We start from the raw sequence: 16,904 nt of genomic DNA, 5'->3' as shown, positions 1-16,904 counted from the left end.
TGGGATCGAGCGCCGCATCCGGCTCTCTGCTCAGCAAGGAGCCTGCTTCCCTCCTCTCTCTCTCTGCCTGACTCTCTGCCTACTTGTGATCTCTGTCAAACAAATAAATAAAATCTTAAAAGAAAAAAAAAAATTTAACACTAACCAATCCCCCAAGCTGAAATGTTTTACTGATTTATAACAAGGGTCAGAAAACTTTTTTTGTAAAGGTCAGACAGTAAATATTTAAGGCTTTACAGACAAACATGGTCTCTACTACACATTATTCTTCTTGTTCTTGTCTTTGGTTTTTTTTTTTTATTTTTACAACCCTTTGGGAATATAAACAGACAGACACACACACACACACACACACACACACACACACACACACACGTTAGCTTGTTAGATCATAAAAAACAGACCACAGGCTGAATCTGCCTTGCTGGCCACAGCTTGTCAACCACTAATTTATGACAATAAACCAGCACCTTGACATCCGATATTTAAAATACATCATGACAAAGGTATCAGAAATCACAATAGTCAGTTTTATTCTACATTAAATAAAGTAAGGTAGTATTGGAGAAATTAAAATTACAGGTCAGTTAATACACTTAATTCTATTAATATCCCAAATATTAATCAAACAATGATAAAACACAGTAAATAAAATTTCAATATTACAAACCATGATCATGTGTGCACCTAAAAGCACACATATCCACTTGAAAAGTCAGCTGAAACTGAAATACTACACAGCAAAGCTCAAATCTCCTTTTATAATATTTTTTTTCCTTTTATAATATTTAAAACCATTAACTCATTTAAATAATCAAAACTAGTCAGTCATTTGTTTTAGATGTCATCAACCCCTGAAAATTAAGTATTAAATTCAGAGGCTGGTAGTATTACTACATTTTACTTTTTTAATTTTTAAAGGTTACTGTAAAATATTAATCAACAATCTAAAATATTACTTTAATAAAAGTTTATGTTCTTGGAAACTTTTTATTATTTACTGTGTCAGCAACCACCACTGGAAACTTGACTATACTTTTTTCTTTGCCTAAAGGACAGCTTATATTTCATTTTGTTTAAAACTGAAAGATCCTTATTGTAATCTGAATGCTACTATCAAAGATTTGCACTACTATTCACAATGAATAATAAACTGGGTCAAACTGAGTATCTCCCCACCCCCACCCCCAAGTAACCAAATAACTATTATAGAATAATCTTACCTAGACTGGTGGGTTTTATCAGTTCATCCAGTAAATCATAAAATGGTAATTTTTGAAGTTTTATATCCGGATGGACTGGGTGAAGAGCTGATGTAAGATGTGGGAGTTCCAGTTCATGTTTAGGTCCCAGAAGAGAAACAGGGAGTAACGGTGATGATGCAGGGTGACCATCGTAAGTGAGTTGTGGAATGGTAGATGGAGACAAAGTTGCTGGCATAGGACTTGAATGAACATTGGGGATGGACAAGTCCGCAGGCGTCATGATTTTCTGGGGGAACCTCCGCCTGTAGAGTTCTTTAATTTTCATTTGTACAGCAGGACTGCAGCCAGCCTTTAGCAAATGCAGGGCTTTTGTGAGAAGTTCGTGTTTGCGTCCGTGCTTGTTTCTCCCAGCGTAGCCCAACAATACTTGGAGTTCAGAAACTCTAAGGCTCATAACCATTTGCTTAGAGACAAAACAAAATGAAAAATGTTAGTATTCCAAGAGTATAATTCACAATATTAAACAATACTTTATTCTAACCCTTTCCCCTCGTGGTCTGCTTTAAAGGCCAGCTCAGTTACAATCAATTCTAGTTATTTCTAGCTTAAAATAAGTAATCAAAAAAATTTAAAAATTAATATTCATAAATTCAGTGACTTCTACCCAGGGTTATGAAAAACGTAAGATGAAGTATACACCAGGCAGAACCATGTCTCACCTCATTGCCCTGTTTCAATGCAACTGTCAGGTATTCATTCATCAAGAGCCTCCTGAGTCATCAGGAGAGTGCTGACTGCTATGCAGATTGCAAAACATAACAATGAGGATTCAAGAACATTTGTTTTCTTGGGGGAAAAGTATATAAGTATATATGAAACATATAAATGCCCACCTCAAACATCAGATGCAAGCAGGGTATAAATAACATACTACCAGGTATTACATTCCATGCTGACCCTGGAATTTGTAGGACTTAACAACTATATATCATTTTTGACCCCGTACTTACCAGATATACTTGGTATTTTCATATGGGTGTCACTAACTCTTTATTATCTCCACAAGCTATTATCCCCTTCCTTCTTTACACCTGAAGAAAGGTCAAATAACTTACCTAAGGCCACCTAGCTACAAAGTAGCAGTCAGGATTCAAACCCAGATATGTATGATTCTAAAGTCCACGCTCTTTTCACTAAAGCTTTAGGAAGAGGACAGAGTAGGAAACGTAATATTGACTCACTCCACTAGCAAGGCCAGGCTAAAAAGTCTAGGAATTCAATCCACATGCCATAATGTAGAAGGCTGTAATTAAAAAAATCTGTTTAACTCTTTGTTCCCAAAATTGTTTGGTCACTTTCTCCTTTTTCTCCCATTACTAAGAGACTACCAACAAGAAATGCCCAACTATACCAACCCTCTCATCTTAAAGTAGAAGAAAATGGAATCCAGAGAGAAGAAATGGCTTACTCAAGAACATACAGTATTACAGCAAAATCCTGACTTGACCACCACTGACAGGGAGGTGCTAGGGTAGAAGACACATGTAAGCTTTCCACTGGCCCTCTATTTCCCCCACTGTTTTATCCCCTCATCTCAGGCCTAATAGCAATACACAAAAGATAAACTGCCTTTCCTAACTCACTGCTACTCCCTGAGAGGGCACCTGACCCCAGCCAATCCTCTGGAAGCTATTTAAAGAGTGCAAACGAAGTAAGTAAAAAAATCAAATAGTGAGAAAACAGTATATAAAGAGCTTTATATCAAATATAGCTGGCTATCAAACATATATGTACCCTTCCCCTACTTCTCTGGCCTGAAAAATACTGTTTCCTCAATTTCTAGCTTTTGTCAGCCTTAGTCCAATTAGGCCGGCAACATTAATGACTCTTCTCTCACTACTTTTGCTGCATAAAAGTATTTTTATTGCATACCTTTATTTAGCACTTGCCTTGCTTTTTTATAAATTTCTATTTGTACAAGTGAGTCCATGACCAGTTTGAGGTCCTCCAGGGCACATGCCAATGTCACCATCAGCATCTAACACTAGGGCCTGACAACAGTAGAAACACATCAAATGACTGGACAATGAATAAAGAAATGAAAGAAAGAATGAAATAAATAAGTCACACCAGAAGAAAGGGTGGGGTAGAATCTACAATGGTAAGTTATACATATAACTAGAATACAAATGCAAATGAACTCCCAAACTCTTATGTTCACTAAAAGGCACACAAAGAAATACTACAGGCCTTACAAATAAAGCCTACCCCAAATCCTATAAATGCTTCTCGTTTTTAGATATGATCAGAGATTAATTACTAACTATAATGTCAGCAAGCTATCAATTTCTCCCTACTATCCAAAATGTCCTAAGAATACAAAAGAGTTTTTTTTTGTTTTTTGTTTTTTTTATTTATTTGACAGAGAGAAATCACAACGAGGCAGAGAGCAGGGAGAGAGAGAGGAGGAAGCAGGCTCCCTGCGGAGCAGAGAGCCCGATGCGGGGCTCGATCCCAGGACCCTGGGATCATGACCTGAGCCGAAGGCAGAGGCTTTAACCCACTGAGCCACCCAGGCGCCCCTACAAAAGAGTTTTAAAGATTTTTTTTATTACTTATTTTAAAAGGAACTGGGTGGGACTTCAACCAAGAAGTACTACAAGTAAGCGTCTGCATTTGGAGAAATAACAGAAATTATGCTTCAAAGATTATCAGTTAAAAATAAATTTAGGTTGGCACTGGTCAAATGTACTTCATTTTACATAGAAAGCAGTATAAATTTTAGAAAGAGAACAATGTCTTCCCACTTCAACTGCACTCTCCTAGGTCAAACACAAAAAAACTTGAATTCAGTGAATATCACAGGCTTTTCCCCAACGACAGTTTTTGTCCTGACTCTACGGGTTTAAGGATGCAGCACAGATGTATTATTGTTTTATGTTATATGGAAGTACACATTGGCAATTCCCATACAATAAAACCTCTTGTGTGACAGTCAAAAGAAAAAAGTTGATGACATAAGCACAAGTTTTGTTTTTGTTTTTACAGGATGTGTAATTATCATTGACAATTACGCAGCAAGTATTGTCCTCATTCTACAGACAGGAAAACTGAGGCCTAAGCAGGTTAAGAAATTTGTTGAATATTATACAACTGCTCCAAATATTATGCTCTTACACTTCCAAATTGGAAAGAGAAAAACCTTTTAAAAGACTAATTGATTTAACATTCAATCTCCGCTTCAAGCGCCAACTTCGGCTTTAAAAAAATTGGTAGTTCAGTTAAGAAAAGAATGCATCTGGATTCAAATTAACCACTGAACCTTAAAATCAGGTTTAGTGAAAGATGGGGTACTATCCACGGCTATTACTGGAGCAGCTGCTGCATACTCTCAAGGACTGTAATAAGCATGCAGTATTTTAAAAAAATAAATAAATGGGGACAGGAAACACAAACATCTGAAGCATCACTCAACCAAAAAGTTTCAGAGAAGCATGGAGCAGTCAATTCACAATGCAAAGTGTTGACAACACAGGAAAACTAAACACTTATATATGAGATGTTGAAATGCAATATATTTTAATCTGTCATGTGTTTAAAAATCTCCATTTGTGAGCACCACAACAAAATGAATATTTATAACTAAGGATAACATCAACCACTGCTACTACTAGAAATCATAACCTCCTCAAATAGCATTCTGGTGACTATATCCCCAAATGATAGAGTTGTCAGAACCCCAGGAAATTCAGAATGCCTGAGAGATGTATATACACTGTATGGAAAGCATTCTGTGAGGGGTATCTTTTTAAATTAGTTTTTTTAATCAAGCAGACATGCACACAGTTTAGAAAGTCAAATAGTGGGACCAGAAAACAGAGATCCGGGGTGCCTGTGGGGCTCAGTGGGTTAAAGCCTCTGCTTTCGGCTCAGGTCATGATCCCAGGGTCCTGGGATGGAGCCCCACATCAGGTTCTCTGAGCCTACTTCCTCCCCTCTCTCTCTGCCTGCCTCTCTGACTACTTGATAAATAAATTAAAAAAAAAAAATCTTTAAAAAAGAAAAAAAAAGTAAAGAAAACAGAGATCCCCTGTTTTCACATTTTCAGAGATCTCCACTTTTCACATTCCTAGGGCAAACACTTTAAAGTCTTTCTGGCTATTTCTTATGGCATTTTTCACTATATTCTACACAGCAGGTCTATGTGTTTTTAAAATTTTTCCTTCTAGGAAAAAATGACTTATTATAAATAACGGTTTGGCTCTGTGATATCTCTACCCCCATATCCCCTCACAATTTTTGGTTGAATCAGTTGTTGTTTACATTATTATTACAGCTGTAAATAATATCCATATTTGAGCTGAAGTATATCATGATTACTCTTCCATTTCTGTAGAACTTTGGCTTTCCTCAGTTAATCACTGTGCCATTTGTGCATTTGCTTTGTTTTCTAGGTAACTACTAATTCATCTGATAAAACTGATAAACTGTAACTGATAAAAGTGTAACTTTTAACATATTCAAATATATCAGGTAAAACTGTTTTCATTTCTTTCTTAAATACATACCTTCTGGAGCCCTCTATCAGGTTCCAATTTGGACTGCTTGCTCTCTAGACTTGGTCATAGAATTTCCCTTCAACGTATCTTTGTAATTTCCTCGTCCCTCTTCCATATTGCATCCCATTTCACTGATCTCACTTTTTCCTTAGTTTTCTCTTTTTAGTATTTTCTCCATTAGCTTCCTAAAAAGGAACTGGAAGCTACTTTTTTAATTCTTTGCATTGTCCAAAAATATATTCATTTACCCATACTTAATAACTGAGTTTGGCTCAGTATTTGAATTCTAGACAGGAAAGCATGTTTTGTCAGAATTTTAACAGCCTTTCCTCACTGTCTTCTGGCTTCCAGTGTTGCTGTTAAGAAGCCTGGCATCATCCTGATCCCCAATCCTTCACAGTCGCCTGTATATCTCCCTAAGGGAGCGTATATAGAAGTTTCTTGGGGTGCCTGCATGGCTCAGTCAGTGAAGCGTCTGCCTTAGGTAGAGGTCATGATCTCAGGGTCCTGGGATCCAGCTCTGCAGCAGGCTCTGTGCTCTGCAGGGAGTCTGCTTCTCCTCCCTCTGCTCATGCTCCCGCTCTGGCTCGCTGGCTCGTGTTCTCTCTCTCTCTTATAAATAAATAAAAGCTTTTTTTTTTTAAAAAAAAAAAAAAAAGCTTCTTCCTACTTGCTCTGCCATTTTACAGTGCTGCATTTTGGGGCTGGGTTGGTTTTCTGTGGGGTTTTGTTTTTGCTTTAATTGTATAAACCTGGTAATTGCTGTCTTTTAAATTTAGAGATGCACGTTTCTATTGTGCATCTTTTATTTATTTTTTATATATTTTATTTATATATTTTATATATACAATAAATAAATATAATAATAAATAAATATTTATATATTTTTATATATAATAAAATATATAATATTTATATATTATTTATATATTTTATTTATTGTGCCTATTATTTAGGTACTGGTCTTAGACTGATTCTCCAATTTTCCTTTACTCTATCTTTTCTCTTCTCTTGCATTTTACATCTCCTGCATTTAGCTCTGTTTCCTGAGAGATTTCCTCAACTTGATCTTCTAATATTTCTACTAAAATTTTCATTCCCATGAGCTCTGTTCTGTTTGTTACATGCCTTTTTTTTCTTTTCTTTTCCCCCTACATCTTGCTTTTAATTTTCATGAATGGAGTATCTTGCTTCCTCTCTGATGATATATATAAATTGGGTATTTGGTGGTGTTATTGTCTTCTGCTGTCTGCAGGGTCTCTGTAACTTCTGGATTCTTTTTCACTACCTGCTTCGGTCTCTGCCTTTCCCACTTGACGTTTTCCTCAAATGACAAGGGATTTCTGGCTGTACATTTACATTTAAAAGATACTAAAAAATACTTTAGAAACAGATCAAATGATCTGTGTGTGAGTGAGCAGATTGGGGTACTTCATTCTAGGATGATCAGGCAGGAATCTGGCTGTTTTGAGGATTCCTTTTTTCCTTTTAACTAATCATTTTTGACAGAGGAATCATCAAATGTTCTGCTTTGGCAGTATGACCAGCTTCCAGTGTTCTCAGGATAATGAGGAGAAAGAAGGGGGAGGTCCTCACCATTCAGAAATTAGACACACACACACACACACACACACACACACACACACACACACGTGTGTGCGTATGAAAACAACTATGCCAACCACAGGGGCAGGTACCACATTTTGAGAAAGATAAATACAGACAATATTCAAGCAATATCAACAAGTACTACAGACAGTGCTTTTTGCAATTAAACAAAAAGTACCAGTATTATTGTTCTTTATTTATGACCTTACATTAAAAGTCATACCTAAATTGTGAATTGAGAATTAGGTCCTTCCTGCTGAGCAACATAATTACTTTCATTCACACATCCCACTGCAGTAGCTTAGAGGATTAGTCATAATAAAGCAGACTCTATATTATGACTATCAATTTATAACCAACAGTAAACCAAAATGAATTCTGAACATAGACAAATTAGGCATTTAACAATGTCATAATATTTCATTTATACTTATACTTTTACTTTCTATCCACAACAGCAATCATCAAAAATTCTATAACTGCATACATTAAAGCCTGTGCAACAAAAATATTTTATTATTTTTAAAGTCAGATGCTTCATCAATGAAAATGACTTCTGCATCATTTCTAATCTCTCCATTTGAAATAGTTAATAAGCAGCTGTTAGATTAGCAATTTGTCACTACTCAGTTCAACCAGAAAACCTCTTAGACAGTTTCTACAAAAGGAGCAAGTCAGGTTGGTTATCTCTATAATCTCGTTTGACCCAATTTCTCATTTTTTAATTTATTTCTCAATATAAGATAACTGAAAAGTGACCTCTAGAACCTACTCCCCTAGTCGATCTTCTCTGTCTTCTCCTTGTCTCTATTCCATCATACCAGCTGCATTCAGTCGCACATAGTGACAAAATACAGAGATCCCACTCTCCTTTATGCAGAGTATAAACCTAGGACTGTTAAATTAGTGCACCATGGCTTCAATTTGTGACAGATGATTTAAACACCATACCCTTTTACGTACTACCACATTTCATGAAACATCTGGATGTGTCCTTCAAAAGGCTCCTTCCAGATGATAACTTGGATATTAAAAATAACAAACCTAACTCAGAACATTTTAAAATTTGGATAAAATACTTTTTCTAATAAAAAAAAGTTTAGAGTGTAAGATTCTAACACATTGCCAAACTTCTTATGCAGAGGTAGGAAAATATGACTTTTATTTAAGTAAAAAGGCTGTCTGCACACAGATGTTCAATAAATGCTTTCTGGATCAATGCACAGCCCCTAAATGAGTATGAAGAAAAAGGGAATACAGGAACATTGAACACATACAGAGAAGCTAGTCTTCAGAATCAGACATACATAATCATCATATTAATTTGATTCTCAAAAGTCACTGTTCACCTACTATGTGCTACGTATATATAAAACATAATATGGTACTAGTACACATAGAATTTGGATTCCAGTACCAACTTGACCACTAAATTACTGAAACACAATCTTTCACAGGATCTGTTTCCTCACATCAAAAAACGAGGCATTAACTATAGGTTCTCAAAGGCTCCTTAAAATTTCAAAGCTCTACAATGTTATAACTCTGTTAAATGAAATCTTTCTTCTCATTCTTCTACCCTTCCATAGTTAAGGAAATATAAACAATCTGTAAAGTCAGTGAATCTAGGTTAGTAAGATTTTCAATCAAAATTTTCAGTGTCATTTACCTGGGCTGACAGAATAAAAATAATGATAAATCCAATATAAGTTACATGTTTACAATATGCCAACCATATACCAATTATAGTAAACATGATTACACAAAAAGACACATGATTACCCAAAAGACACACCATTATTATTCCCACTGCATGGATAAGAAAACTGATGCAAAACCTGAAGTCAAACACTAAAGTGATGGAGACAAAGCTCAAATGTGACCTAACTCCAGAGCCTAAGTTCATAAACACTAACCAAGAGAAGTGTCTTATCACAAATCTCAGCCAGAGCAGAATATGTGTTACATTAGGACAGGGGGACACTAAACGTCATGAGGAATTCAGACTACACAGAGTAAACAAGCATATTTGGGGGCAGTGAAAATGTGATAAAAATAGTGTTCAAGGCTATCCAAGTAGCTACCTTTAGGACAAATGAAACAAAAGATATTAAAAAATTTAAGATTTCTAGCAAAAACATATGGCAACAAGAATTATTTATCTACATATAGGGGAGGCAGGACATGTGACGGTCAACGTAGAGGACACAGAACCAAGAAATACTGCAAAGAAAACTGCCGGTCACACGCAATATTCTAGCTACAGATGCCTCTTTTCACAATTAGTACCGTACATGATCATGAGAACAACTACCATTCACTTTTCAAATAAAACTTGGCATTTAAATATAATAAGCAGGGCTTGATGAAATTTTAATTCTACTGAATTATGAAAGATTGAGGATTCTCTTTCCAAACTCCCCCAACCAAAAACAAGCAAAACACTGCATGTGCAATTGGGAGATACTATCTCATCTAATTTAAGTTTCAGACAAGACAAGAAGCTATGAAAGAAACAGTATACTCTCCATCTGAGAGAAAGTTAAGACACTTAAAAGAAAGAAAAGACAAGTATGAACAAAACAAAAAGTGAAGGGGAAAAACACATTCTATAACTAAACAGAAAGTCTTTAAATCATAGCCTTCTGAGTCCCAGAAATGAGATTAGGTGAAGCCCTAGACGGAAATTATCAAGGGAACTATTTCCGAGTCACAGGTGTAACCCACACAAGGTTACAGAGCTAGGAAGTAATGTGGTCCAACTCAAAAGTCAGATGCCAAAGTCCAAACAATTCTCCAAAGTACTGACAATGATAGATACTATTAAATATAACTGGAAAATGATGGTTTTTGGAAATAGGAGATTCACAACATCAAATAAAACTTTGGAAATCTTCTTGTCCAACACTCCATCTAATATATGAAGTTCTTTTTTTTTTTTTTTTTTTTTTTTTTTTTTTTTTTTAAAGATTTTATTTATTTATTTGACAGAGAGAGATACAAGTAGGCAGAGAGGCAGGCAGAGAGAGTGAGAGGGAAGCAGGCTCCCTGCCGAGCAGAGAGCCCGATGCGGGACTCGATCCCAGGACCCTGAGACCATGACCCGAGCCGAAGGCAGCGGCCCAAACCACTGAGCCACCCAGGCGCCCCTATGAAGTTCTACTGTAACCTCCTTAATTGATGGTCTCCCAGTCTCTGCTGAAACTCTTCTTTCTAAGACCTCACAACCTAATCTTAAAGTGACCTACCTTGCTGAAAAGCTCTATGAATCCAAACCCAATGCTTCTAAAATTTTGTCTATTTTTGTCTGTTCTTTAAATGTGTTAAGACGTCTCTTTTCCTTCAACAGGCTTGGTTTCTAGACCCCTTCCCATCCTGATCACTGTTCTCTGGTGCATTTAACAGTCCACCGTACTCAGAGTGAGTGAAATAATCCAGATAGTGGCCTAATCTTGAATACTGCAGTATTACCACCTCTCTTACTATGAACACAGTCCAAATAAGGCATTCGCAGCTTAGGGCTAATTGGTTTGTTTTACCTGTGCAAGGGGAAGGATGTGGTATGTGTTACGTTTTTGTTTCAGCAATGAGGGGGAGGTGCATCCACATCATATAGTTGCTCATACTAAGCTTGAAGTGAACTAAAACTAAAACTGTTAACTGATTTTTTTATATGAATTGCTTTTAGGTTAAAATTCTTCATGCTTTATTACAAATTTTTTTTAAATTTAAAACTAGATCTTTATATTAGGTTCTGTTAAACTTCACTTTTTTTGTTTGTTTGTTTGTTTTTATAAATTCCACATTTTTTAATTTTATTTTATTTGTCAGAGAGAGAGAGAGAGAATGTGAGCACAGGCAGACAGAGTGGCAGAGGGAGAAGCAGGCTCCCTGCGGAGCAAGGAGCCCGATGTGGGACTCGATCCCAGGATGCTGGGATCATGACCTGAGCTGAAGGCAGCTGCTTAACCAACTGAGCCACCCAGGCGTCCCTGTTTGTTTTTTTAAAGATTTATTTATTTATTTATTTGACAGAGAGAGAGATCACAAGCAGACAGAGAGGCAGGCAGAGAGAGAGAGGGAAGCAGGCCCCTGCTGAGCAGAGAGCCCGATGCGGGACTCGATCCCAGGACCCTGAGATCATGACCCGAGCCGCAGGCAGCGGCTTAACCCACCGAGCCACCCAGGCGCCCCAACTTCACTTTTATTTTTTTCCAGTTCATCACTCCAGCCTCTCAAAACCCCTCCGAAGAAGTGCACGCTCCACCCTCTACTGCAGCACATATACGGTATTATAAATTGCTTATTTTCTGATCTATGTCCTCCCCTAGACTTTGAGCTTTTCAAGGACAAGGACTTATCTCCGTATCACCTATGCTAGGTATAGTACCTGACACTTGGTAACTGCCCAGGAGATGATGACAAACTAACTCCCTTTGATTCCGTGATCTAACATATTCTTCCCAGGCCACCCACAAAGTCAGACATATTCATACAGGTCATCCTTAAAACTTGGGATGTAACAGGGTCAAGACTACAGGAACTTGTAGCACATCATAAGAGATGCCTCTTCAGGGGCGCCTGGGTGGCTCAGTGGGTTAGGGCCTCTGCCTTTGGGCTCAGATCATGATCCCAAGGTCCTGGGATCAAGCCCCCCATTGGGCTCTCTGCTCAGTGGGGAGTCTGCTTCCCACCACCACCCCCCCGCCCCGCCTGCCTCTCTGCCTACTTGTGATCTCTGTCAAATAAATAAATAAAACCTTTAAAAAAAAAAAAAAAGAGATGCCTCTTCAGGTAACAATAAAGTTTAAGGTTACATATAGCATTGCTCAACTACTTAGGATGCAGATGACTATTTTTCCCCAATATTCCCTAATCTTAATATACCCTATCTGGGATGTCCAAGAAAAATAATTAAAGCTATCAGCTATTGTATTTCAACCCCGATTTATAGACTTGCCTTTCAGAGAAAAATAAGCTTAGATAAGATGTACACAAATTTTCTAAAAGCCTTTTGTGGGGGGGGGGGGTTCTGAGGGTTAAGCATCTACCTTTGGCTCAGGTCATGATCCCAGGGTCCTGGGATCCAGCCAACAAAGGGCTTCCTGGTCAGTGGGGAGTCTATTTTCCCTCTCCCTCTGCCCCTGCCCCCCCCAACTCTCTCTCTCTCTCTCTCTCTCTCAAATAAATTAAAAAAAAAAAAATCATTGTGGGGGGGAAGCCTTGAGAACGGGATGCCTGGCTGGCTCTGTCAGAAGAACATGTGGCTCTTGATCTTGGGGTCATGAGTTCAAGCCCCATGGTGGGTATAGAGATTACTTAAACAAATAGTTTTAGAAAAAGTAAAAATTAAAATAAAAGCCCTGGAAATGATTTCTCAAAAACTACAGAGAAATATTAAAAAGAAAAAATAGGCTGCAGGAAAATGCTGTTCAGGTCTTACAGTGACAATTTGTCTAAGGTTTGGGTGGAGAAGGGGGACAGAGAGAGAAGCTTAAGCAGGTTCCATACCCAGTGCCTGACATGGGGCTCAACCACACGAACCTGAGATCATGAACAGAGGTGAAATCAAGAGTCGAACACTTAACCAACTGAGGCACCCCAAAATCTACTTATTTTGACACAGTGAGATACCTAGACATCACCAATCAAAATCCCAAAATAAAACATAACTATGATGCAATCTGACTGGGCTTCACGTTAAAGAGCTTTAATTTAAACAAAAGGATACTCTAAATCAGCATTTTCCAAACTAGGTTCATAGTGTTAATGGATATTCAGAGAAATGGAGTTCTATGGCAAAACAAGTTCAAGAAATTCAAGATTCTGTAATTCCCCACCATGCCCTCCTTTCTCAAGTCATATTTGAACACATTAATGGTCCCGAGAAGTCCAACAGAAATGTTAATGCTGCATTTAACATTTTGCAAATTTACTTAGCCACAAAACCTTCCTTACTACTGTTGTTTAATCTATTAACATCTCATTTCTCAGCACTTCACAAAAGAAATCTAGAACAAATTACAGGATATTCAAGTTGTCTAGGAGTTCCATTTTATGCTTGTTGTTCCAGCAGAATTATTAAAAGCTTCCCCCTTTCACTCTTAAAAGTGCCCCAGTATGGACGATAAATTATCTGGCCATAGACTAAATATGAGTTATAAAACATGTGCTACCTTTACCAAATGTTATATTAACATGGCCATGTTACTGCATGCAGTTAAAATGTTATGTAGATGATGATTAATCTCGAACCATTTTCCCAAACTTCATGAAGAATTCTCCGCTAGCAATCTTACATGTATTTTCAAAATACTCTGGACTAATAAATTCTTGCTAACTGAACTCACAAACCAAACAGATTTAGACAGTGTAATTCCAAGATTTTAAAGAGTTCATTATATAAAATTGTAAGGAAAGACGCTATCTTAAAAACAATAAAGCAGTCCATAAAAGATGTTTAAAGTTTTAAAAGATATTTTTAAAAATTTTTCCAGGTCTTAACTGAGAATTCCTCTCTATTCTTGACCCTATTTTCACTCAGACCAGTCTTTCTGGATGACCTCATCCATTTCATGACTTCAAAATGCCATCTCTAAGTTGTTAACTCCCAAATCCACCACTTCTATGTCCCACACGTACTCAACTCAACATGCCCAAACCTAAAACATCAAATTTCTCAAACCTTCCATCCACCTCACTAGTTGTCCAACCCAGAAACTTTCCCACTACCTTCTCCTTCACCTATGTCTTTTTACCAAGTCATACCAATCCTACCACCTGAAAATATCTAAGTCCCTATTACCACTTTATTTTTTTGTTGCTTTTGCCTTTGGATTTTTTTATTGCTCAAAAAAGCTTTGTGTTTTTTGTTTTTGAATTTGGCTTTCTGACTCTGCGCTTGCGGTTCTGCTCCCCCATAAGGAAAGTGTGCTTGATCGTGTTGCAAACACACTTTGTACACACAGACCCATCAAAGCCCCTGCTGACAGGTTTTTGGTTTTTTTAAAGATTTTATTTATTTGACAGGGGGAGGGGGCGCCGATCACAAGTTGGCAGAGGGAAAGGGAGAAGCAAGCTCCCTGCTGAGCAGAGAGCCCAATGCGGGGCTTGCATGACCTGAGCCAAAGGCAGACACTTAACCGAGTGAGCCACCCAGGCACCCTTGTTTTTCTGTTTTAGACAACCTTAAAAGGACTTTAGGTCTCACAGCATGAACTTCTCTAAGTCCACCTGGGCATACACTAATGCAAATTTCGGTGCTAGAAGGGTAAACAATTCTATGACCAGGGGTTCAGGAAGGCCTAGTTTTGTTAGAGGCTATATTGTAGGACAGCCTACGGTGGAACGTCAAACGCTGGACCATTCTGAACATCTTTGGATGCAATCCCCTCCCCCCCCCCCCCCGAAGAATCCTATTTACCACTTTCACTCAGACTACTGCTATCTCTGTTCTACCAATCTCTGATATTATCCCCTCCAAGTCATTCTCCACACTAGTGATCTTTCTAAAATGTAAGTCTGGTCATGTCATTCTCATGCTTAAACCCAGCAATGATCATCCACTGCACTCAACTGAGGCCAAACATCCTAGCATGGCCTAAAATATACTTCGCAATCCAGTCTCAACCACTGCCACTAACTCCCTTAACCAGCTCCCCATCATCTGGGACTTGTATATACATGCTGTTTTTTCAGCAAGTCATTCTTCTCCCTCTTTCATCCCAACCTTTTTCTAGCTAACTTCAACTCATTCGGGTGTCAAATTAGATGTCATCACCTTTGGGATACTTTCTTTAGTCCACCCTCAACATTAGTAAATTTACCCTCCTACATGCTCCACAGATTAACCCAATACAGAGAGCCTTATGCTATATATAGAGAAGTCCTGTTTACTGGTCTATTCTCTATCAAACTATAAGCTGTCTAAACAGATTGTGTCTTGCTTGTTGTCAATAAATAAATGTGAGTAATGAAGGTCTGACATCTGTCGTAATTATATGAACCATACTGGTAGTGTGAACCTATTAGAAATATACACATTACCTCCCTAAAATAAAAACATTATATAATTCTGCCCAATGCCCAGTCAGTATGTTACTGGTATCCAAACAACAGATTACTTAGTTTGGATGGCTAAGTTAAAGAATTTTGTTCTTAATCCTACACAGAATGAGAAGTTTATGTGTGTGTGTGGGTGTGTGGGTGTGTGTATATATATATATATATAATCAAAAAGTCAATGTAATTGAAGAGTAAGTGAACTGAAAAGGGAAATTAAAATAGGAGACCAATTTAAAGATTGTTGATTAACACCAAAATGATACTATGAGAATGAAATAATAAGAGTGGTGGTTGGGAAGAAAAGAAAAACTTACATTAAGAAAGATGTGACAAGACTTGTATGTGGAGGGATTTTGTTGTTCAGAAGATTCAGAAACAGAGAAGCCTTCCTTGAGTACCCAAACCAGGTCAGGTCTCCTTGCTAAATGTACTTACTCTGTCCCTTTCCTTTATAGAACTTACTACAGTTTCAGAATCATCATTTCATGAGAAAAGTTCTGATAACAATCTATCTCTAACTTCCTAGAATTTGCATTGCTGTCCTATGTATATCTCCACACATGAATCTACTGGGTGTTCCATAAAATACACCTCCATGTTTTTTTCTCCACATTACCTTTGTTCCCTCTGCTTGAAATAACCTTCCTATGATCAACTATCAAAAGTCTTCTCCTTTAAGGCTCAATTTGAAAAAAGCTTAACCAAAACTGACCTCTTCCCCTTATGAATACATTGTTAACTATTCATATGGTTACTCCTTTATGTTGCTGTCCATTGTAGTTGTTCTAGACATTTCTCTCCTCCACATGAAAGAGGCAAACTCCTTAAGGTCAGGTATGGGGCAAAGGGAGCAGAGGCGGGCGTGGAGAGGCTGAATAGACGGCAACTCTAAGCACAAAAAAAACAGCTGAAGAGAAAGCATCAGAGAAGCAATGAAAATCTGCTCCCTCTCTCAAAGGATTCTTATACTGGGTTCTGCAAAGACCCCTACAGATGTCTTCCCTTCTAATTCTCATACTACTTACTGGTCATATTATTTCTAGAAAATCACTGCCCAAAAGAAAGATAATATAAGCTCCAAATTCAAGCTACACATGTAATTTTAAATTTTCTACTAACTATACTTTTATTTTAAGTTTTTATTTATTATTTGAGAGAGACAGAAAGAGACAGTATGAGCAGAGAGAGGGAAAAGCAGACTCCTTGCTGGGCAGGGAGCCGGATGCAAGGCTCAATTCCAGGACCCTGAGATCATGACCTGAGCTGAACGCAGGCACTTAACTGAGCCACTCAGGCGCCCTCTAACTGTACTTTTAAAAAGTAAAAGAAACAGGTAAAATCAATAATGTATTTTACCTAACCCAATATATCCAAAATATTATCATTCCAACATGTAATCAATACAAAAATTATGAGATATTTTCATCCCCTTCTCACACTACGTCCTCAAAATCCATTACATATTTGC

The 16,904-nt window shown here is 37.6% G+C and overlaps 1 protein-coding gene across 1 annotated transcript in view; it reads right to left on the bottom strand.

The window, feature by feature from the left end:
• The window catches only part of PIAS1 (protein inhibitor of activated STAT 1), a 120,792-nt gene that overhangs the window by 87,604 nt on the left and 16,284 nt on the right, over positions 1 to 16,904 (bottom strand). Inside the window, exon 2 of the mRNA XM_046008471.1 lies at positions 1,224 to 1,668. Within this exon, the coding sequence (XP_045864427.1) occupies positions 1,224 to 1,668 (445 nt within the window). The remainder of the gene's footprint in view (positions 1 to 1,223; positions 1,669 to 16,904) is intronic.

Source organism: Meles meles, chromosome 6, assembly GCF_922984935.1.
Source record: "Meles meles chromosome 6, mMelMel3.1 paternal haplotype, whole genome shotgun sequence".
NCBI lineage: Eukaryota > Metazoa > Chordata > Mammalia > Carnivora > Mustelidae > Meles > Meles meles.
The sequence above is the reverse complement of the archived record's forward strand: the minus strand, read 5'-3'. Positions and strand labels throughout refer to the sequence as shown.